This window comes from Leucoraja erinacea, chromosome 3 (genome assembly GCF_028641065.1).
Source record: "Leucoraja erinacea ecotype New England chromosome 3, Leri_hhj_1, whole genome shotgun sequence".
Classification (NCBI taxonomy): domain Eukaryota; kingdom Metazoa; phylum Chordata; class Chondrichthyes; order Rajiformes; family Rajidae; genus Leucoraja; species Leucoraja erinaceus.
In genome coordinates, this window is record NC_073379.1 from 102094284 (window position 1) to 102117629 (window position 23346).

At 47.4% G+C, this 23346-nt stretch overlaps 2 protein-coding genes across 3 annotated transcripts in view; one reads left to right on the forward strand and one right to left on the reverse strand.

Annotated features, from left to right (window-relative positions):
• slf1 (SMC5-SMC6 complex localization factor 1) overlaps positions 1-18759 on the reverse strand; it is a 69641-nt gene extending 50882 nt beyond the window's left edge. The window contains exons 1-5 of the mRNA XM_055633334.1: positions 18372-18759; positions 13364-13477; positions 5544-5622; positions 3734-3974; positions 29-191 (exon numbers count right to left, since the gene is read on the reverse strand). Coding sequence (XP_055489309.1) covers positions 29-191; positions 3734-3974; positions 5544-5622; positions 13364-13477 — 597 coding nt within the window. The 5' untranslated portion in view covers positions 18372-18759. The remainder of the gene's footprint in view (positions 1-28; positions 192-3733; positions 3975-5543; positions 5623-13363; positions 13478-18371) is intronic.
• Positions 18760-18773: 14 nt separating this feature from the next.
• kiaa0825 (KIAA0825 ortholog) overlaps positions 18774-23346 on the forward strand; it is a 311756-nt gene continuing 307183 nt past the window's right edge. For both annotated transcript variants that reach the window (XM_055633331.1, XM_055633332.1), the window contains exon 1: positions 18774-18912. The gene's annotated coding sequence lies outside the window, so the exon portion shown is untranslated. The remainder of the gene's footprint in view (positions 18913-23346) is intronic.

Sequence of the window (23346 nt, forward strand, 5' to 3'; positions counted from 1 at the left end):
TAAATTTAGATTTAGTAGCAATAAATACCTGCAGTATGAATTGTCCAATATACTCCACAGGATAATAAGGCGCCTTAAATGTATTTTTTAGCCTCTCCATTGTGAAATTTCTGCTTTCTGTTAATACATGTGTAACTTGATAATTTTTTCTTGGTCGATGATAGACTGTTGCTTTGCCAGCACATAGGACTCTAACAAAAAGAGAAGCATATGGAAACTGTTGTTTAATTTTAGGTTACATTTTCACATCCATTAATATCTCCACACCCACCACATACACCAAAACCTACTTAAAACGTATCCCATCGTTTTCCGGATGGGTTTGTTCATGACCATGATTGCTGGAATAATCATATCATTTTGTTGAAATAATATAATTGTAGAGACCAAGTCCTACCTGCAAAGCAAAAACGTGCTTCCTCCAACAAAATCTATGAAAATAGGATGGATTAATTAATCCCTAGTGACTGTAAACAAGTCATACGAGGAACTGAACTGAAATGCAGACATGTATTCCACCACAATGTGTAACTATGGCCAAAAGTACTAAGGACCTGGCAACAACCTTCATTCAACACGTGCATTTAGGTCATACCAAACGCAGCCTCAGGATGGTGCCAGCCTGGCTGTTATAACAGTTGGCACGCATGCTGAATAAAGGAACTGCTATGCTAAAGTCTGATATGCAATTCCACAACTAACAGATCAGTTTAAAACTTGAAACTTGCCCCATGCTTTTGATGAGAGGAGATATCTCCATGAGCAACCCTATTCTTAACAATAGTTGAACACTGCACACAAAGGCAAATAACATGACTGAAGTGTTCATATACGTTACCAATGCCTCTGTTTTCCACATAAGCTAGCCAATTCAATCACTCTAAACAATAAGTGAGCAGGTCAGTGTCCATGATACACTAAAAGATAACAGGCATCATACGCTACCTTAATCTAGACTGCCACATTCCAATATGGTTAATATTGGGATTTAACCAATAAATGTAAGAAATTGCTCATCTGACTGTTCATAAAAAGTAGGACAACATAGTCCTTGTAGTCCAGTTCCTAGATGGCGGCGCTGCCTTAGCACCAAGACGCCATCCAAGATGGCGGTGCTGCCTTACCAGCTGCTGCTCGCCTGCAGTCCGTCTGTTTTTTTTCTTTTTTTTGTTGTTCTTTTGTCCTATTTTAGTTAATTTTTGGTTTATCAGGTTGTATATGTGTGTGGGGGAGAAACATGTTTAGGTCTCTTCCTTTGGGGGGGGATGCGACTTCTCTTGTCGTATCCTCCGTCTGCGCCTAGGCCTAATAGCGGAGCTGGCGGCCTCGGAGCTGGGGCAGCGGTCCAGCGGCAGTGGTCCGAATCCAGAGCTGTGGTGTTCTGACAGCAGCGGCGACCTGTTCGGAGCTGGGGCAGCGGCAGCAGCGACCCAGCCTCGGAGCCGGGGTGGCGACCCGGCCTCGGAGCTGAGGCAGCGGTAGCGGTGACCTGGCCTCGGAGCTGGGGCAGCGGCAGCGGTGACCCGGCCTCGGAGCTGGGGCAGTGTTCCGGCGGCACCGGCCACCCGACCCGACCGCAGGCCCAGTGGACGACATCGTCGGGAGCTCGCAGGTCACAGGTTGGTGACCTGTTTTTCCGGAGCTCCCGCAACAATGGCTGTGTCCGCTGAACTGGAGGGCCACAGCTTCGGCAGCTTCGACCACCCCGGGCCGCGGAGTTGAACTGGCCTGTTCGCGGAGCTCGGATTCAGCCGGGGGACTGACATTACTTACCATCGCCCGGCCGGGTCACAACATCTGAAGCTTGGATCACCTCGGCGCAGAGGGAGAATAAGAAGGGATGAGACAAAGACTTAAGACTTTTGCTTTCCATCACAATGAGGAGGTGCCTGGTGAACTCACTGTGGTGGATGTTAAAATCTTTCCCCTGCACGGAGAACCCGACCTTTTCCCTGTCGGGTCTCCGTTGTCGTTGGGGCTGCAATGTGGAGCGGCCTCCAGCAGGAATGACCTGGGGCTCCAGTCGCAGAGCTGCGGACTTACGTACCATCGTGGAGCTGGCCGAGTCCGGAGCGCGTGGAGCTGTGGTGGCGCGCTGCTGTGACCCGACCCTGGGGATTCGGAGGCTCCAACCGCAGGTCCGGTAGACGGTAACACCGGGAGCCCGCGGGTCTCTGCTGGGAGACCGCTTTTCGGGGCTTCTGCAGCGGCGACTTCACCCGCCCGAGTCGTGGGGTCGAGGAGTACCTGGACCAGGGCCTGACATCGCCCGGCGCGGCTTGAACGGCTGCGGGACTTTGCTAGCCCCCGCCGGGGGCACCAACAACACCAAGACCCGGAGCGCGGCCTTGCATCACCCGGTGCGGCTTTAATGGCCGCGGGACAATTACCATCGCCCGCCGGGGGCTTTGACTTTGACATCGGGAGGGGAATGGGGAGTGCAGGGGAGAGATAAGTTTTTTTGCCTTCCATCACAGCGAGGAGGAGATGCACTGTGATGGATGTCTGTGTAAATTGTGTTGTGTCTTGGGTCTTTTTTTCTTGTGTGTATGACTGCAGAAACAACATTTCATTTGAGCCTCTATGAGGTTCAAGTGACAAATAAATTGTATTGTATTGTTTTTTGTGTTTATTGTGTGTTTTTGTCATTTTTACTATATGTAGGACTGCAAGGCAACAACATTTTGGTCAGACCGTAAGGTCTGAATGACAATAAAGGCTACTTTGACTTTGACTACTGGCTAAGTACTCCTCTCAATCAATCATGGGAAACACAATGCTGCATGATAGCAGTCAATTACTTTATCAATAACGAGCTCATTAAAACTCAGTTTGGGCTTTGCCATGATGACTTGGATTTAAAACTGGACCAATCAGCTGAATTCCAGAAATAATATTTATGGTTCTTGACATTAAAAAATTATTTTACCAAGTACAATATTAAAACTTATAAAAGTTGAAGGGGTGATAAAACTTAATTCCTTGCTCTCTCCCTCCTTCTCTTCCCAGTTCTCCCACAAGCCTACTGTCTCCGCCTCTTCCTTTCTCCCCCCCCACCCCCGACATCAGTCTAAAGAAGGGTCTCGACCCGAAACGTCGACTATTCCTTCTCTCCATAGATGCTGCCTCACCCGTTGAGTTCCTCCAGCATTTTTGTCTACCTTCGATTTTTCCACAATCTGCAGTTCTTTCTTAAACTTAATTCAATGATTGACTCATGGTCATTCCAATTTTTTAATTCTCATCTTTATATGTAGCATTTCTATTCTCAATTCTACCAAGTTAAATCCTTCACATTGAACAATGCATTTCTCTTACTCGGGCCTCCTATCAACTTGTCTTCAACCACTCCTGGTCAGCTGCATAATTGTCTTCAAGCTCACGCTAAGCATCACTCCTTTCAGACATGCTTAAAATCAAACAAGATTTTCTTCTCTCGTCTACCCCCTCCCACCCCCCCATTTGGCCATCAACTCTTGCTCGATTTTCCTCTGAGAGGTGTCTTGGAATAGCTCTACGCTTTAATAAGCCATAAATATCTCACTTGTTTTCTCGCCTCTGGGCATCACTTTTACCAAAGTGCAGATTGTTCTCCATGACAAGATAATTTCTAGTAACAAGCAAGCATCCCAGATATTACATTGCAGAATCATGCAAATAGTACAGAAGTCGTATTATTATGATACAGAAATCCAAAACATAGTCTAATTGTAATGGTCCTATTAAATGATACCTTCTGAAAGTAGCTCTCCTTGCTTCATTATTAATTAGAAGTACTACTTTCCAGTTGTGAAACACTCCCGATATCCGAGAACGAGCCAGCTCCTCACGCCATTTCTTCGGTACTGAATCCATTGGACCAGGAAACTGTGAATTATTTTGAATTTTATATCCCCATTCATATTGGATTTCATTGAGCCATCTGCCACTCTTAGCGCTGTCAGTGATATAATCTTTGGTTAGGACCCATTTTCCTAAAACCAAATAAAGAAGCAAAAATGTTTTACTCAATTGTCAAAGTAAACAAAAAGGAAAATTTCATGACTTTTAGATCACTTGTATGTCAAGTTATCAGTATCTATCTAAACACTATTAAAAATATTGTCGTGTGTGTATGTGTGATGTTATTTTCGCTAAAACAGTACACGGTAGTGTGAAAATTAAATCACAATGTGATCTCAGCTGCCAACACACAAGCTATGAGAGTGTTTTTACATTGTTGTAAGGAGAGGGACGTAGTGGGGGAGATTTAAAAGTGACATTTAAAAGTTGGATTTCTTCAAATCTGCACTGGCAGTTAGACAGAAACATAGAGAATAGGTGCAGGAGTAGTCCATTCGGCCCTTCATGCCAGCACCGCCATTCAATATGATCACGGCTGATCATCCCCAATTTGTACCCCGTTCCTCCCTTCTCTCCATATCCCTTGACTCTGCTATTTTTAAGAGCCCTATCTAGCTCTCTCTTGAAAGCATCCAGATGACCTGCATCCACCGCCCTCTGAGGCAGAGAATTCCACAGACTCACCACTCTCTGCGAGAAAAAATGTTTCCTCGTCTCCGTTCTAAATGGCTTACTCCTTATTCTTAAACTGTGGCCCCTGCTTCTGGACTCCCCCAACATCGGGAACAAGTTTCCTGCCTCTAGCATGTCCAAACCCTTAACAATCTTATACATTTCAATGAGATACCCTCTCATCCTTCTAAACTCCAGAGTGTACAAGCCTGGCTGTTCCATTCTCTCAGTCCCGCCATCCCGGGAATTAACCTACGCTGCACTCCCTAAATAACAAGAATGTACTTCCTCAAATTAGGGGTCCAAAAATGCACACAATACTCCAGGTGTGGTCTCACTAGGGCTCTGTACAACTGCAGAAGGACCTCTTTGCTCCTATATTTGATTCCTCTTGTTATAAAGGCCAACATGCCATTCGCTTTCTTCACTGCCTGCTGTACCTGCATGCTTACTTTCATAGACTGATGGACAAGGACCCCCCAGATCCCGTTGTACTTCCCCTTTTCCGAACTTGACGCCATTTAGATAGTAATTTGCCTTCCTGTTTTTGCTACCAAAGTGGATAACCTCACATGTATACGCATTAAACTTCATCTGCCATGCACCTGCCCACTCCCCCCAACCCTTTCTACGCCCTCCCCCTCTCTATGCCCCACCCCCTCTGCCCCCTCCCTCGCCATGCCCCTCTCTCTCTAGCCCCCCCCTCCCTCCCTTTCTAGCCCCCCCCCCCCCCCCTCTCTACCACTCCTTCGCTCTCTACCACCCCATCACTCTCTAAGGATTGAAGGATTGACGAGGGATGGTGAAGAGGAAGAGGAGGGAGTGCTAGGGGATGAGGAGAAATGAACCACGCCTGCGCAGTTGGGAGCTATGGATAAGTGGTTGAAAATTGCGTTCGGGGACCAGCCCTCCCGTGTGACGCTGTACCCTGCGCCCCACGCTCCCTCCCCCCCCAACGGGTCCCACTTGGTCTAGTTTACAATAATTTCTCCTTTTCAAACAAAGCAAACATTGAGTTGTCTACTCACCAGCTGCACAAGCTGCTAAAAATTTTTCACTTCGACTTGGTTTATTTGTTATCATATGTGTACACTTTTGCTTATATTCCTATTTTCGGGAGGAAAAGATAAATTTAAATACTGTACAGACCTTTCAGAAGTCAATTCACAACTGAAAAACAGTGTTTCTACCAATTACACAGTTCTTTATAAATAAAATTATTATGCATCTTTGAAAATGATTTTTTTAAAAAGGGATCCTTGTTAAATGTTTTTTTAATGTTCTTAAACCCTGCTAGGCTGCAGACAAACTTGAAGCAATGTCCCTTCACATTGTAGGAAGGCACTACAATATCTGGAAAAATATTTGTCACTTAAGTTTTTCCATCACTAAATATATAACTTCTAGCAAATACTTATGTACAATATTAACCATGACCACTGTTGAACATACAATTATTATTAACAAATATGACAAGTACACAGTTTTAGGTTCTTATGAATGATATAGCATAAATGCCCATATCAATTATATCAAATAACATTTTGGTTTCCTGTTTACACCCGAGGTGCAAAACTCCAATGAATCAAATTAATGACAAAATTATATTGGTTGTTAGTTACAAGCTACAATCACAGCAGCCATTACAACATGGCTGCCATTTCACAGTTTAAAAGTGGAAATTTATATGCATTTTACTGTCCAATGCTTAAGAAAGTAGATTCTGAATACATTTCCCAAATTTTAAACTTCTGAATGGTCTGGACATAGACTGAAACTATTATTTCATCGCTGAAATTATTGCTGTTACGCATTAAAGAGAATACAGGTAATAATTTAACTTCGATTGGTGAGGGGACCTTATCCTTTCAAAGGTGCAAGGCATATTCAAATTAAGAAGCTACATTTAATAATCAATTTTAAACGGTTCTATCAGACTATAAAACAAAATGTAATTGCAATCCAATTATTGGAGAACAACAGTCCAGGAAACCACACAAAAATGCATTTTGCTATTGGCATTTAATTTGTGTTATAAGCAGAGCTATACAGAGTATATCCAATATCAGAAAACCTTGAAAAACATCTTGCAAAACTTTGGTTGTAGAGACAAAATTATGATTCCCAAGGTCCAGTACTGAGTACCCAGTATTAAGAATAAGGGGTAGAACGGAGATGAGGAAAAACGTTTTCACCCAGAGTTGTTAATCTGTGTAATTCCCTGCCTCAGAAGCCAATGGAGGCCGATTCTCTGGATGCTTTCAAGAGAGCTAGATAGAGTTCTTAAAGATAGCGGAGTCAAGGGACATGGGGAGAAGGCAGGAACGGGCTACTGATTGTGGATGATCAGCCACTATCACAGTAAATGGCGGCTTACTCGAAGGGCCGAATGGCCTACTCCTGCACCTATTGTCTATAGATACCCTAACTTTCCTCATATTATAGACAATGGGGATCATTCTGTAAGCCATTTCAATTCTTCATCGAATAGGCCCGAGGGGCCAAGCAAAAATGAGGTATGGGCTAGGAATAGGCAGCTGGGATCTAGTGTATCCCTGGAGGAGTTTAGGAGAGTGAGTATATTAGAGAAGTAAAATCAGGATGGCATAAAGGGGCAAAGTCAGTCAGTCAATTTTATTCATCACATGCACCCATAGGTGCAGTGAAATGAATTTGCCAGCAGCGATACACTTAAAAAGAACACACAATACACAATAAGATTTAACACAAACATCCACCACGGCATTCTTCACTGTGGTGGAAGGCAACAAAGTTCAGCCAATCCTCCTCTCTTGTTCACCCGTGGTCAGGGCCATGAATAGAAACATAGAAAATAGGTAGAGTAGGCCATTCGGCCTTTCGAGCCTGCACCGCCATTCAATATGATCATCCAACTCAGTATCCTGTTCCTGCCTTCTCTCCATACCCCCTGACCCCTTTAGCCACAAGGGCCACATCTAACTCCCCCTTAAATATAGCCAATGAACTGGCCTCAACTACCTTCTGCGGCAGAGAATTCCAGAGATTCACCACTCTCTGTGTGAAAAAAGTTTTCCTCATCTCGGTCCTCCGTAGTCGCCGCTACGGATGACCCGATGCACAGGCCCTCTCGTTGGGATGAATCAAACACCGACGCCTGGATGGTCGAACACACTCCTCGTCTTGGAGTGCCCGAATCGGCACTTTCTTACCGGAGACCGCAGCTTCATGATGTTATAGGCCGCAGGCCGGAGCTCTACACCGAAGGGATCCCAGACTTCGGATGGTAAGTCCACGCCACGCCCGCGGCTAGAAGCTCTGCAGACCACAACCCCATGATATTAAAGTCACTAGGCCAGCGATCGGAGCACTGCTCTCTGGCGACCCCGGGCAAGGGCTCGCCCACTCCGCGATGGAAAAGTCCACGCTACGACTGCTGCCGATGCTCCGGGCCCGACTCTGGGAAAGGGCACTCCAATCCATGTTGTTAGGCTGCGAGGAAGGCTACATGGAAAAAGTTGTCTCCCTGTCGAGGAAGAGACCAAAAGCAGTCCCCCCCTTTTTTCGCCTCACCACCCCCCACAAGGCACACTAAAACAAACATTTGGACACACTAAAAAATACAAAAAAAGTCTAAATAACAGACACGCTGCTGACAGGGAAGCCGACTCGCAGCGCCCCCACTGACCATGCAGTGGCGGTGGCAGATATTAAAGAAAATTCAAAGAGATTTTATGTACATAAAGGGAAAGAGAATAACTAAAGGGAGGAAATTAGGCCTCTCAAAAACCAACGTGGTCATCTACGTTTGGAGGTGCAGGATATGGGCAAGATGCTCAATTAGTATTTTTTCCTGTTTTTACTGCGGATCTGTGATCGAACCTGTCGTCGGGCACTGTCTGTGTTGAATTTGCACATTCTCCCTGCAAGCGTGTGGGTTTCCTCCCACATCCCAAAGACGCATTGGCTTTGTAGGTTAACTTGTCTCTGTAAAATTGCCCCAAATGTTTAGGGATTGGGTGAGGAAAGTGGGATAACAGAACTTGTGTGAATGGGTGGTAGACAAAAAAGCTGGAGAAAATTATCAGGTGAGGCAGCATTTATGGAGTGAAGGAATAGGCGATGTTTTGGGTCAAGACCCTTCTCTATACTAATGTCGGGTGGGGGGGGGGGGGGAAGAAAGGAAGAGGCGGTGACAGTGGGCTGTGGGAGAGCTGGGAATGAGGGAAAAAGCAAGGACTACCTGAAATTGGAGAAGCCAATGTTCATACCGCTGGCATGTAAACTTCCCATGCAAAATATGAGGTGCTGTTCCTCCAATTAGCGGTGGGCCTCACTCTGGCCATGGAGGAGGCCCAGGACAGAAAGGTTGGATTCGGAATGGGAGGGTAGTTAAAGTGCTGAGCCACCGGGAGATCAGGTTGGTTATTGCGAACTGAGTGGAGGTGTTGTGCGAAGCGATCGCCAAGCCTGCATTTGGTCTCACCGAGGTTGATCATACACTGAATAATCCGACCACATTTTTTGTTTGGAAGTGGAATGAAATAATACAAATTGCATTCATTGCAACGTGTAAAAATAGTTGAGATACTGTATTATAATTTTGCTGCATGCCATTGTTGCGTATATCATGTCTTGATTTGTGAATATGTTTAGTTTGTGACTTTATAGTATGTTTATAGTTTTTAAACACTAATAACACTTTTATTTTTCATTGATGGGAAGAACCCTCTGCATCTGATGAGCAGAGGAGGACTGAGAAAGATGGCCAAAAATCAGCCATAAGAGGTGGTGTTTTAACTAAAATCAATATACAGTGCAAACAAGAAGTTGTCAAGTTTCCACCAACAGCCACTTGCAGTGCTTCACTTCAAACCAACCACTTTTGTCTCCCCACCACCTGCAGTGCTTCACTTCAAACCAACCACCACCAACAGCCAAACTGCTGCACGAGTCACAGTGCCACCTCACAGATGTCCAATCACAATGGATCTCATTTACATACATGACATCACAATGGGACAGGGGTGGGAGATTGGAACTTTCACGTGGTCCCACTATAATCAAACTGCTGCATGAGTCACAGTGCCATCTCACAGATGTACAATCACAATGGATCTCATTTACATATCTCCCCCTCTCACCCCCTACCACCCCCCCACTCCCTCCCTCCCCACCCCGTGCCACCCCACTTCCCCGGCCTCTCCCCCCCATTCAACCATCCCCCCCCCTCTCTCTCTCCCTTCAGAACCCCTCTCCCCCTTCTCCCCCCATTTCCCCCTCTGCCCCCCCTCCCACCCTCTCTCCCTCCCTCCTCCCCCCCCTCCCACCTCCCTCTCTCCCACCTACACCTCCCCCCCGACCCCTACCACCCTCCCTCTCCCTCCCCTCCCCTCCCTTATTCTCCTTCCCCTCTCCTCCCCCCCTCTCTCTCTCTCCCCTCCCCCTCTCCCCCTCCCCCCTCCCCTCTCTCCCCCCCTCCCCTCCCCCCTCCCTCCCCCTCTCTCCCTCCCCCCTCCTCTCCTCCTCCCTCCTCTTCCCTCTCTCTCCCTCCGCCTCGCACCCCCTCCTCCTCTCTACTCCCTAACTCCTCCTCTCTCCCTCCTTCCTTCTCCTCTCCCCCTCCCTCCTCCTCTCCCCACCATTCTCTCCCTTCCCCCACCCTTCCTCTCTCCCACTCCCCCATCCCCCCTCTCTCCCCTTCCCCACCCCCACCACCTCTCACACCCCCTCCCCCCCCCCCCCTATCCCTCTCTCCCCATCCCCCGTGCTCTCCCTTCTCCTCCCCAATCTCTTCCCCCATCTCCACACTTCCTCCTCCCCCTCTCTCCTCCATCTCCTCCTCCTCCCTGCCTCCCTCCTCTCTCCGCCTCCTTGATAAAGGAACTTGAGGTTAATGAGCCATTAGGAGGTAGTGACCATAATATGGTCAGGTTTAATCTACAATTGGAGAGGGGGAAGGGGAGATCAGAGGTGTCAGTGTTACAGTTGAATAAAGGGGACTATGGGGCCATGAGGGAGGAGCTGTCCAAAGTTGACAGGAAAGATACCCTAGCACGGATGACGGTGGAACAACAATGGCAGGTATTTATAGGAATAATACAATAGGTGCGGGATCAGTTCATTCCTAGGAGGAAGAAAGATTCCAAAGGGAGTAAGGGGCGACCGTGGCTGACATGGGACGTCAGGGACAATATAAAAATAAAAGAGAAGTACAACGTAGCAAAGATGAGCGGGAAGCAAGAGGATTGGGTAATGTTTAAAGAGCAACAGAAGATAACTAACAAGACAATACGGGGAGAAAAGATGAGGTATGAAGGTAAGTTAGCCAAGAATATAAAGGAGGATAGTAAAAGCTTCTTTAGGTATGTGAAGAGGAAAGAATTAGTTAAGACCAAATTTGGACCCTTGAAGACAATAAAAAGGTGAATTTATTATGGGAAACAAGGAAATGGCAGATGAGTTGAACAGGTAGGTACACAAAAATGCTGGAGAAACTCAGCGGGTGCAGCAGCATCTATGGAGCGAAGGAAATAGGCAACGTTTCGGGCCAAAACCCTTCTTCAGACTGATGGGGGGGGGGGGGGGGGGCAGGTAGAAGAAAGGAAAAAGGAGGAGGAGCCCGAAGGCTGAGGGATGGGAGGAGAACAGCCCGAGGGCTGAGGAAGGGGAGGAGACAGCAAGGGCTAACAAAATTGGGAGAATTCAATGTTCATGCCCCCAGGATGCAGACTCCCCAAGCGGAATATGAGGCGCTGTTCCTCCAATTTCCGGTGTTGCTCGCTCTGGCCATGGAGGAGACCCAGGACAGCGAGGTCGGATACGGAGTGGGAGGGGAAGTTGAAGTGCTGAGTCACCGGGAGGTCAGGTTGGTTATTGCGGACAGAGCGGAGCTTTTCGGCGGAACGATCGCCCAGCCTCCGTTTGATACTGAGCGGAGTTGAACAGGTACTTTGGATCCATCTTCACTAAGGAGGACACAAACAATCTTCCTGATATAGTAGTGGCCAGAGGATCTGGTGTGACGGAGGAACAGAAGGAAATCCACATTAGGCAGGAAAGGTGTTGATTGGACTGAAGGCTGATAAATCCCCAGGGCCTGATGGTCTGCATCCCAGGGTACTTAAGTAAGTGTCTCTAGAAATTGTGGACGTATTGGTGATCATTTTCCAATGCTCAAAAGATTCAGGATCAGTTCCTGTGGATTGGAGGGTAGCTAATGTTATTCCACTTATTAAGAAAGGTGGGGAAAAACAGGGAATTATAGACCAGTTAGCCTGACATCGGTGGTGGAGATGCTGGAGTCAATTATAAAAGATGAAATAGCCGTACATTTGGATAGCAGTAACACGATCGGTCAGAGTCAGCATGGATTTATGAAGAAGAAATCATGCTTGGCTAATCTTCTGGAATTTTTTTGAGGATGTAGCTAGGAAAATGGACAAGGGAGAGCCAGTGGATGTAGTGTACCTGGACTTCCAGAAAGCATTTGATAAGGTCCAACATAGGAGATTAGTGGGCAAAATTAGGGCACATGGTATTGGGGGTAGAGTGCTCACATGGATAGAAAATCTGTTGGCAGACAGCAAACAAAGAGTAGGGATTAGCGGGTCCCTTTCAGAATGGCAGCCAGTGGCTAGTGGGGTACTGCAAGGCTCGGTGCTGGGACTGCAGCTATTTACAATATACATCAATGATTTGGATGAAGGGATTCAAAGTAACATTAGCAAATTTGCAGATGACACAAAGCTGAATGGCAGTGTGAACTGTGAAGAGGATGCTATGAGAATGCAGGGTATCTTGGACAGGTTGGGGGAGTGGGCAGATGCATGGCAGGTGACATTTAATGTGGATAAATGTGAGGTTATCCACTTTGGTATCAAAAACAGGAAGGCAGGTTATTATCTAAATGGCATCAAGTTGGGAAAAGGGATCTGGGGGTCTTGTTCATCAGTCTATGAAAGTAAGCATGCAGGTACAGCAGGCAGCTGATTTGAGGAATCAGCGTCCCCTAATTTGAGAAAGGACATTCTTGCTATTGAGGGAGTGCAGCGTAGGTTTACAAGGTTAATTCCCAGGATGCCGGGACTGTCGTAGGCTGCGAGAATGGAGCGGCTGGGCTTGTACACTCTGGAGTTTAGAAGGATGAGAGGGTATCTTATTGAAACATATAAGATTGTTAAGGGTGTGGACATGCTAGAGGCAGGAAACATGTTCCCGATGATGGGGGAGTCCAGAACCAGGGGCCACAGTTTAAGAATAAGGGGTAAGCCATTTCGAACGGAGACGAGGAAACACTTTTTCTCACAGAGAGTTGTGAGTCTGTGGAATTCTCTGCCTCAGAGGGCGGTGGAGGCCGGTTCTCTGGATACTTGCAAGAGAGCTAGATAGGGCTCTTAAAGATAGTGGAGTCAGGGGATATGGGGAGAAGGCAGGAACGGGGTACTGATTGGGGATGAATAGCCTTTGATCACATTGAATGACAGTGCTGGCTCAAAGGACCAAATGGCCTACTCCTGCACCTATTGTCTATTATGATGGGGGGGGGGAGGTAAAGAATAATGGAAGGGTTTGGAAAGAGACATCAGAGAGCTAAAGTGGAGGTGTGGTAAGGCAGAGTGGGTGTTAGAAAATGATCTATATTTGATCAGAATCAGATTTTATTCGCCAAGTATGTTTTGCAACATAGGAAGAATTTCACTGAATTTTATTGGATGTAGAGATGGGCACAGAGAGAGGAAAGACGCTATGAGGAAGAAATATAAATTGTGGAAAGTTAAAAAAAAAAGCCCAAATCTAGAGGAAGATGGACACATTGGATTTTTCAGCAGGTCAATAAAATCTAATTTGTTTATTAATTGAGACTTACATGTTCATGAAAATAAACGCAGTCAAGTTGAACAAGTAATTTGATAAGTGTGTCTTTTTCAGGGTGTTTGAATCCAGTCAACTGTATTATAGGTTTCTGAACCAGTCCAGCCATCTGTAAAAGACAAAAATTATAGTGCACAAGATCACATTCATAATTGGCAAACAAACGTTCTTATTGAAGAAATGGAAGTACACAATTCATCAACCTCCTCTCTTATTGGATAAGGAAGAAGAAGCATGTTTTCAGCAGTAACTCCCATCTCAATTGTGCCTTAAACTGAGCAGATTCCATTTGTATTATAGCGCAAAGACCTTTGCTAAACGGGTTGATCTTAGAGAGCTACATGTACAGCTCATATTAACACATGCCACTTCCTACGAATGCATTCAAAAGTATTTTGCATCTTTTATTTACCAATAATTGAATACTTCTTGATAGTCAAAATGCCCACCAGGTATATTTTGTTAAAAAATAAACTAGATTAACTCGATGAATTGGAGCTGCAACAGTGTGCTGATTCAGCCCCCTCACATTGAACAGTAGGGGTCTGATGAGTGTTGTAGGCCAGAGGATCTCAGACTAAAAATACATTGTTCCGTGAAAGGGGCAAAGCGGATAGATGGGGTGGTGAAGTCTGCTTTTTGAAACACTGGCCTTAATCATTCAGGGAACCCAGTTCAGAAGTTGAAACATTACGATAGTATTTTTAAGATGCTAGTGAGCTTTCCCCAGGGTAGGGGACTCAAAAACTAGGGGACATTGGTTTAAGATAGGAGCAGAAAGATTTAATAGGAACGTGAGGGGCAATGATGTTGCACAGAGTGGTTGGTCTATGGAGCGAGCTGTCAGAGGAAGTAGTTGAAGCAGGTACAATAACAACATTTGGACAGGTATATTAGATTAGATTAGATTATTACTTTATTAATCCCCTTATTCAGGGGAAATTCAGATGTCCTTGCAGCACACTAATACAAATACAACATAGCATTCAAGAAGTTTAACATTAAAACATAAAACATCCCCCCACAGATATTCCCACTGTGGGGGAAGGCACAAAGTCCAGTCCCCATCATCTTGTCCACCCAGAGTCAGGCCTATTGAGGCCTCAACAGTCGCCGTTACGGGGCCCGATGTTCCCGGCCGTTCTCGCCAGGTGATGGTACTCCGGCGTCGGTAGAACCCTCAGCGGCTTGGGGTGCCAGGAACGGCCGCCCTCTTACCGGAGACCACGGCCTCCAGGCCAACAGACCGCGCTGAACGAAGCTTCACTCACTGGCGATCTCGGCGAAAGATCCCAGGCTCCGAGATGTAAAGTTCAGCGCCGCAGCTGACCGCTCCACAGAACCATGGCTCCACGATGTTTTTATCGGCGGTCCCAGCATACTGGAGTTCCAGCGCGGCGACGCAGGCAAGGCATCGCCCGCTCCGCGACCCAGCTCTGCGCCGCCGCAAAAGCCGAGGTTCTGGCCAGGTCCCCTCAGAAAACGTCGCTCCAAGACCCGCTGGTAGGCCGCGAGGACAGGTCGAAGGTGCTGCTCGGAGGAAGGCAGCCTCACCGACCAGGTAGGGACTTGAAAAGCAGTTTCCCCACCACCACCCACACATAAAAAGATTAGACCCCCCGACTACACACTTTACTAAAAATAATAAAAAATAAGTGAAGAAAACTGACAACTGCAGGACAGGCAGCCGTACAGGACAGCGCCCCTACCGGTTTTGTGTATATGGATAGTAAAGAATTAGAGAGGTATGGGCCAAACACGGATAAATGAGACTAGTTTATGATACGATACGATAAAACTTTATTTATCCCAGGAGGGAAATTGGTCTGCCAAGTCATAAAACACAACAAGATACATGAAATTAAAATGACGAGTGGAATATGCTCCTAGAAATATAGAAAATAGGTGCAGGAGTAGGCCATTCGGTCTTTCGAGCCTGCACCGCCATTCAATATGATCATGGCTGATCATCCAACTCAGTATCCTGTACCTGCCTTCTCTCCATTCCCCCTGATCCCTTTAGCCACAAGGGCCACATCTAACTCCCTCTTAAATATAGCCAATGAACTGGCCTCAACTACCTTCTGTGCCAGTGAATTCCAGAGATTCACCACTCTCTGTGTGAAAAATGTTTTTCTCATCTCGGTCCTAAAAGATTTCCCCCTTATCCTTAAACTGTGACCCCTTGTTCTGGACTTCCCCAACATCGGGAACAATCTTCCTGCATCTAGCCTGCCCACCCCCTTAAGAATTTTGTAAGTTTCTATAAGACCCCCCCTCAATCTTCTAAATTCTAGCGAGTAGAAGCCAAGTCTATCCAGTCTTTCTTCATAAGAAAGTCCTGACATCCCAGGAATCAGTCTGGTGAACCGTCTCTGTACTCCCACTATGGCAAGAATGTCTTTCCTCAGATTAGGAGACCAAAACTGTACGCAATACTCCAGTGTGTGGTCTCACCAAGACCCTGTACAACTGCAGTAGAACCTCCCTGCTCCTATACTCAAATCCTTTTGCTATGAATGCTAATGTACCATTCGCTTTCTTCACTGCCTGCTGCACCTGCATGCCTACTTTCAATGACTGGTGTACCATGACACCCAGGTCTCGTTGCATCTCCACTTTTCCTAATCGGCCACCATTCAGATAATAGTCTACTTTCCTGGTTTTGCCACCAAAGTGGATAACCTCACATTAATCCACATTATACTGCATCTACTATGCATTTGCCAACTCACCCAGGCTATCCACCAAGTTTGCCCACTCACCCAGCCTCCTCAGTTTGACCAGTGTGTCATGGAGGGGGTGAACTGTATTGTCCAAGATGCTCCACAGTTTGAGGAGCATCCTCCCCTCCAAGACCAGATCCAGTGAATCCAACTCCACCCCCAGGATGAAGCCAGCCTTTCTGATGAGCTTGTTAAATCTGTTGGCATCCATGCAGCCTTCGCCCTGCTATCCCAGCACGCGACAGTGAAGCTGGCACTGGCCACCACCGATTGAGAGAACAGCTGCAGCATTTTACTGCAGATGTTGAAAGAGCGGAGCCTCCTCAGAAAGTACAGACAGCTTTGTCCCTTCTTATACAGTGACTCAGCATTCTCGGACCAGTCCAGTTTACTGTCCAGGGAAACTGCAAGGTACTTGTACTCCATTGTAAACTGCACATCCACACCCTTGATGGAGACTGGGGTATTCCTCTCCTCCTAAAAGTCCACCACTAACTCCTTAACCATGTCAGTGTTGAGCAGGTGATTCAGCCTACACCACTCAACAAAGCCATTGACTACATCCCTGTATTCAGCTTCCCTCCTCATTGATGCAGCCCACAGAGTCATCCGAACATTTCTGCAGGTGGCATTAGTCCGAGCTGTATCTGAAGTCCGAGGTGTAGATGGTGAACAGGAAGGGAGAGAGGACCGTCCCCTGTAGGGCCCCTGTGTTGTTCACTTCCATGACAGAGACACAGTTCTGTAGCCTGACATGTTGTGGTCGTCCAGTTGGGTAGTTTGTGATCCAGATCACCAATGGAACATCCACCCGCATATTCGGCAGTTTGCTCCCTAGCAGTGCAGGCCAGGTGGTGTAAAAGCACTGGAGAAGTAAAAAAAAACATGACTCTCAGTGCTTCCCAGCTTACCCAGGTGTGCATAGGAGGAACAATGGAGCAGGTGGATGATGGCATCCTCAACCCCCACCTTTGTTTGGTAAGTGAACTGCAGGGGAAGTCCAGATAGGGTTTAACCAAGGGCTGCAGGTGAGTGAGCACCAGCCTCTCCAGGGACTTCATGATGTGTCAGGTCAGCGCCACCAGTCTTTGGTCCCTGTAGGAGCTGGGACACATCCTCTTTGGTAGAAACATAGAAATTAGGTGCAGGAGTAGGCCATTCGGCCCTTCGAGCCTGCACCGCCATTCAATATGATCATGGCTGATCATCCAACTCAGTATCCCGTACCTGCCTTCTCTCCATACTCCCTGATCCCCTTAGCCACAGGGGCCACATCTAACTCCCTCTTAAATATAGCCAATGAACTGGCCTCAACTACCCTCTGTGGCAACGAGTTCCAGAGATTCACCACTCAGAGATACACCAGACATCCTGCCTGGTACAGGAACCAGGCAGGATGTATTCCACATCACAGGAACACTCTCCAGGCTCAAGCTGAAGATATGCTGGAGTACGCCGCACAACTGACTGGCACACGCATCGAGTACCCTAGGGCTGACACCATCGGGACCAATGGCTTTGCCTTGCCGGAGTCTTCTCAGCTCTTTTCTCACCTGTTCAGTCTTGTTAGTCAGGTGTGACAAAGAAAGGGCAGAGGAAGTGGGCCGGGGGATTGAGGGGAGTCTGTGGGGAGGGTGGGCAGAGGCCTCTCTATCAAATCTGTTTTAAAAAAGTTTAGTTTGTTGACCCAGTCCTTCCCCAGGCCACTGGTCATCTTGTAGCATGTAATTGGTCTTCAAACTGCTCCACAAATCCATTATGTTGTTCTGCTGAAGTTTCAACTCCCTCCTGTAGTCATCCTTGCCCTGTCTTAGTCTCACCTTCAAATCCTTCTTTTTCCAATTGAGAATGTTAGATGGGGCATCTTGGTTAGCATGCACGAGTTGGAGCGAAGGGCCTGTTCTCGTGTTGTACGAGTCTATGATACATAAAGTCTGACGCAGTGGGTGAAACAGCAGCATCTGTGGGTTCGAAGGAAAGCTGGATTCTTCGCATCGAAACCATACAACACTTCGCCCGCAGATGCTGCTCGCCCCGCCGAGTTTTTCATGTTTCTTTCATTGAGAACGAAAGGACGGCCGAGAAAGAGCACATTATAAGTAGAAACCGAGTACCACAGCCACTTCCCTGGCTATAGTTAACTTGTGACGACTGGGACCGTGGCATTAGTCCCCTTCAACTGTAATTAAACTTTCATGATTCAGTGAGACAGCGTTTTAAAAAAGAAAGCAAAATATACATTTAAAGTCAGAAATAGTAAATTCCTAGGCACGTTACCTTTGCAGTTATAACGCAAATGGACAAGTTGCCGCCGTGTTTGGAATGAATATGCGAGGCTCTCTCCCGCCCAGCTCCAGCACCAGCTCCAGTCCCAGTCCCGGCGATCTCGCGCTGCCCGCCGTTGCTCCCGGGCCGCTCTCGCGCGCGGATTTAAACCAGCCTCCACCGCCAGAAAGTCAGCTCCTCCTTCCCAAAGATCTCACTCCGGACAGAGGGAAGAGAAACAACCCTCATGTCGCAAATCGACCAGCGGGCTTGCACAATTGTTACCTAATGCACCATTAATATTTGACTCTGCTGTACAAAGATACCAGAGGAGCGTCTTTGCTGCTGTATTCGTCGTGTTGCTTATATTACAGCAAATATTCTCTCTGTCTGTCTGTCTGTCTCTCGCGCTCTCTCCCTTCACTCCGCCCGTTGGTCCGAGTCGCTCGTGCTGACGCTCGCGACGCGTATCCGAGCGACGCCGGTTAGTAAACACCAGAGATCTCCGCTGTAAGATCTTTAGTAAACACGGCGCTGAGGCTCCCAGAAAGAAGTAAGTGTTGCAGACCCCAAATAGCTCAACCAGCTCGTTCATCTTGTGTGGGATCGGTTCGAGTACACTAGTGTCGCTATTCCCCCCCCCCGCCGTTCTTCGTCTTTTTTAGGCGTGGGGTTCTTGGTTTCTTGGTTACTTGGTCCTCCAAAATATTCCAAATTGAATTTAAACTGGAGGTGGTGAAGGGAGGGATTAAGCCAGAAAGGGTTATTGGGAAGAAAGAGCAACTTTAAATGTAGTTGCATCTGGAACCTAACACTGAAATGATTATATTTGGTGTAATGGAAGATGGGAATAAATTGAACACATCTCAAAATCTATTCCTTAACTATGGTTTAATAATAGCAAAAAAATGAATACTTAAATTTTGGAACGGTACATCAATACCAACGCTTAAAATGTGGATTTCAAGTATGTTGGACACCGCTCATCTTGAGGAAATGTGATTCCTCCTAATTGATAAATCAGACCAATTCATAACGAGTTGGTCTCCATTCGTCGTTTTTTTGGAATCATATGGTGCAACACAATTGTAAAAAATAACTGTTTCAGGACTGGACGAGGGTTGGTCAAGATTATAAATAATGATCTCCTTTTCTTTTTTATTTTATTTACTTTTCTCTATTTTCTCTCTTAACTTTCTTCATTTGGGGACGACAGATGTCGCAATGGGCTAAGTGTTCGGCTGGCGACCGGAAGGTAGCCGGTTCGAATCCCGCTTGGATTGCATACTGTCGTTGTGTCCTTGGGGCAAGACACTTCACCCACCTTTGCCTGTGTGTAAATGTAATGTAATTATGTGAAGCACTTTGGGGTCAATGCAAGTTGACTAAAAATGTGCTATATAAATAAGATTATTATTATTATTATTATTTACTCGTTTTCTTTCTTTACACACTATATATTTCACATCTTTCTATCCTTTACTATCTAACTTATTTTTCTTATTCTAATCTTTTTTTAATGTAACAAAAAAAAAAAGAAGTTGTACATAAAATGTATTATGAAAATATATATTAGGCACTTTTGTGCCATATGACTGTACTTCTAATAAAATAAAATATTTAAAAAAAAAATGTAGTTGCATCTGGTTGGGTAACTATAGTTGGGTGGAGATTATTCCATGCTTTAATTGTGCGGGGGAAGAACAAATTGCTGTATACATCTGTCTTTGTAGCTGGGATCACAAATTGGATCGAATGCCCTCGTTGTACAGTTTATTTTTAATTTGATGCTGTAATTGTCTCGAAATGTGAATTCAGGCCTGCCGAGATTCAACAAATAATACGTCTTGATATTTCCATAGACAAATTGTGTTTTCTACTTTGAACCAATTTAGCCATTCGTTTTTAAAATCATTTCACTCACATGGTATTTATTGATGTTGAGTGCGGGAATGTTGCTGCAGCTGCTGAAAATTTGCTATTCACTGACTTTGTTTCAATGACAGAATCTTGCTTAGGTATATGATTTGGGGGATTTTAAAAGATGAAAAGAATACGTCAACGAAAGGGGTAAAAAAGGGGGGATTTGAACGTAAATAGAATATTAAAATTGTCATATCAGTAGCCAGTGTATATAGGTGAAGGGATTGACAGGACTTGTGGATGAACAGCACATGGAACGAGTTAGGGTATGGTGTAGAAATTGACAAATCAGGAGATAATGCAACCATTGATAGGGTCTTCAAGAGTAGGTAAGCTGAGGTGAGTGATGTAAGAGGGATGGGCTACAATTTTTGATGTGGAACTAAGATGGTATCTATCTATATACTTAAAAGTCTGATCTTGGATGTGTATTTATTTGTGTGTATGTGTTTGTGTATAATCACATCTTCTCGAAAAAACGACGTACTAACGGTAAAAAATTTACATATTCCGGTAGAGACATTTCTCGTGGAGTCCGGAATCTCCTTATCTGAAAATGTCATGCTTTATTTCTCGAGTTATTTCAAGATGGCGGCGCTGCCTTAGCAGCTGCGGCTCGCCTGCAGTCCATCTGTTTTTTTTCTTTTTTTTTGTTGTTCTTTTGTCCTGTTTTAGTTAATTTTTGGTTTATTAGGTTGTGTGTGTGGATGGAGGGGAGAAACATGTTTTTGGTCTCTTCCTTCGGGAGGATGCGACTTCTCTTGTCGTATCCCCCGTCTCCGCCTGTGCCAAGGCCTAATAATAATAATAAATAATTTGCTGGCGGCCTCGGAGCTGGGACAGCGTTCCAGCGGCAGCGGTCCAACTCTGGAGCTGTGGTGTTCCGACGGCAGCGGCGATCCGACCTCGGAGCTGGTACAGCGGCGATCCGACCTCGGAGCTGGTACAGCGGCGACCCGACCTCGGAACTGCGGTAGCGGTGACCTAGCCTCGGAGCTGTGGCAGCGGCAGCGGCGAACCGGCCTCGGAGCTGGGGCAGCGGCGACCCGGCCTTGGAGCGGAGCTGGTGCAGCGGCGACCAGGCCATGGAGCTTGGGTGGCGGCAGCGGCGACCCGGCCTCGGAGCTGGCGGCGGCAGCGGTGACCCGGCCTCGGAGCTTGGGCAGCGGCAGCGGCTACCCGACCTTCGGAGCTGGGGCAGCGGCAGCGGCCACCCGCCTCGGAGCTAAGGCAGCGGCAGCGGCGACCCGGCCTTGGAGCTGAGGCAGTGGCAGCGGCCACCCGACGTTGGAGCTGGGGCAGCGGCAGCGGCAGCGGCGACCCGGCCTCGGAGCTGAGGCAGCGGCGACCCTGCCTTGGTGCTGGGGCAGCGGCAGCGGTGACCCGGCCTTGGAGCTGGGGCAGCGGCAGTGACGTCCCGGCCTCGGAGCTGGGGCAGCGGCAGTGACGACCCTGGCCTCGGAGCTGGGGCAGCGGCAGTGACGAACCGACCTCGGAGCTGGGGCGGCGTTCCGGCAGCGGCGACCCAACGTCGGAGCTGGGGCAGTGTTCCGGCGGCATAGGCGACCCGACCTCGGAGGATCGGCCGCAGGCCCAGTGGACGACATCATCGGGAGCTCGCAGGTAACAGGTTGGTGACCTGTTTTTCCGGAGCTCCTGCAACAACAGGTGCGTCGGCTGGACTGGAGGGCCGCAGCTTCGACCACCCCGGGCCGCGGAGTTAAACCAGCCCGTTCGCAGAGCTCAGATTCAGCCGCGGGACTGACATTACTTACCATCGCCCACACGGGTCACAACATCCGAAGCCTGGATCGCCTCGGCGCAGAGAGAGAATAAAAAGGGAAGAGACAAAGACTTAAGACTTTTGCCTTCCATCACAGTGAGGAGGGGCTTGGTGAACTCACTGTGGTGGATGTTAATTTGTGTTTATTGTGTTTTTGGCATTTTTACTACATGTAGGACTGCAAGGCAACAACATTTCGTTCAGACCGCAAGGTCTGAATGACAATAAAGGCTACTTTATTACTGAAAATGTTGAAAAATCTGACAACATTTTGTATTTAAAAACCACTGTCTTTCGCTGATGACGTTACATTGGGCCTGCGTGCCCTTCTTCCTCGCGCTGCGAGTGACATCACCCCCCCCGACCTTTCCTTCCTCCTCCCGTTGTTCAAGACTCTGCATGATCTCCTTATCCCCCCCCCCCCCCCGCTCCAAAAGACATAGAGAGAACGAGCAAGTCGGGCCCGCCCGTTCGCCAGCCACCCCGCGCTCTCTCTTGCCCTCTCCCTCTCTCTCCCTCCCCCTCTCTCTCTCCCTTCCCCTCCCTCCTCTCTCTCTCCCTCCCTCCCTCCCCCTCTCTCTCTAGCCTCTCTCTCTGTCCTCTCTCTCCCGCCCCCCCTCTCTCTGCCCTCTCCTCTCTCTCTCTCTCTCTGCCCTCCCTCCCTCTCTCTCTCTGCCCTCCCTCCCTCTCTCTCTCTGCCCTCCCCCTCCTCTCTCTCCCTGCTGCCCTCCCTCCCTCTCTCTGCCCTCCCCCCCTCTCTCTGCCTCTCTCTCTCTGCCTGTCTCGCTCTCTCCTTCCATCTCCCTGTCTCTGTTTCTGTCTTATCTGTCCCTCTCTCCCTCTCTCTCTCTCTCTCTCTCCCTCTCCCTCTCTCTCCTCTCTCACTCCCTCTCTCCCTCTCTCCCTCTCTCTCTCCTCCCTCTCTCTCCTCCTCCCTCTCTCCCTCTCTCTCTCCCCCTCTCCCTCCCCCCTCCCCCCTCATATCAAGGGGGTGGTTAGTGTGTGTGTGTTGTTTTGAGTGTGTTAAGGGTATGTTTTGATGTTTCTTCGTATGTTTTATGCGGGGGAGGGGGCGGGGAATAGGGGGAAATGTTTCTTGTGTTGCAATCCATTCCGATGCCAGTTTCAATCATCCCGACGAGGGTCTGAACATCGGGCTGTCGTCACAGTGAGGAATGTTGATTCCACTGTAATGGATGTTAATGCTAAATTGGGTTGGTTGTTGTTAAATCGTTGTTTTTGCAACGTTGATTCCACTGTAGTCGATCCTGATGTTAAATT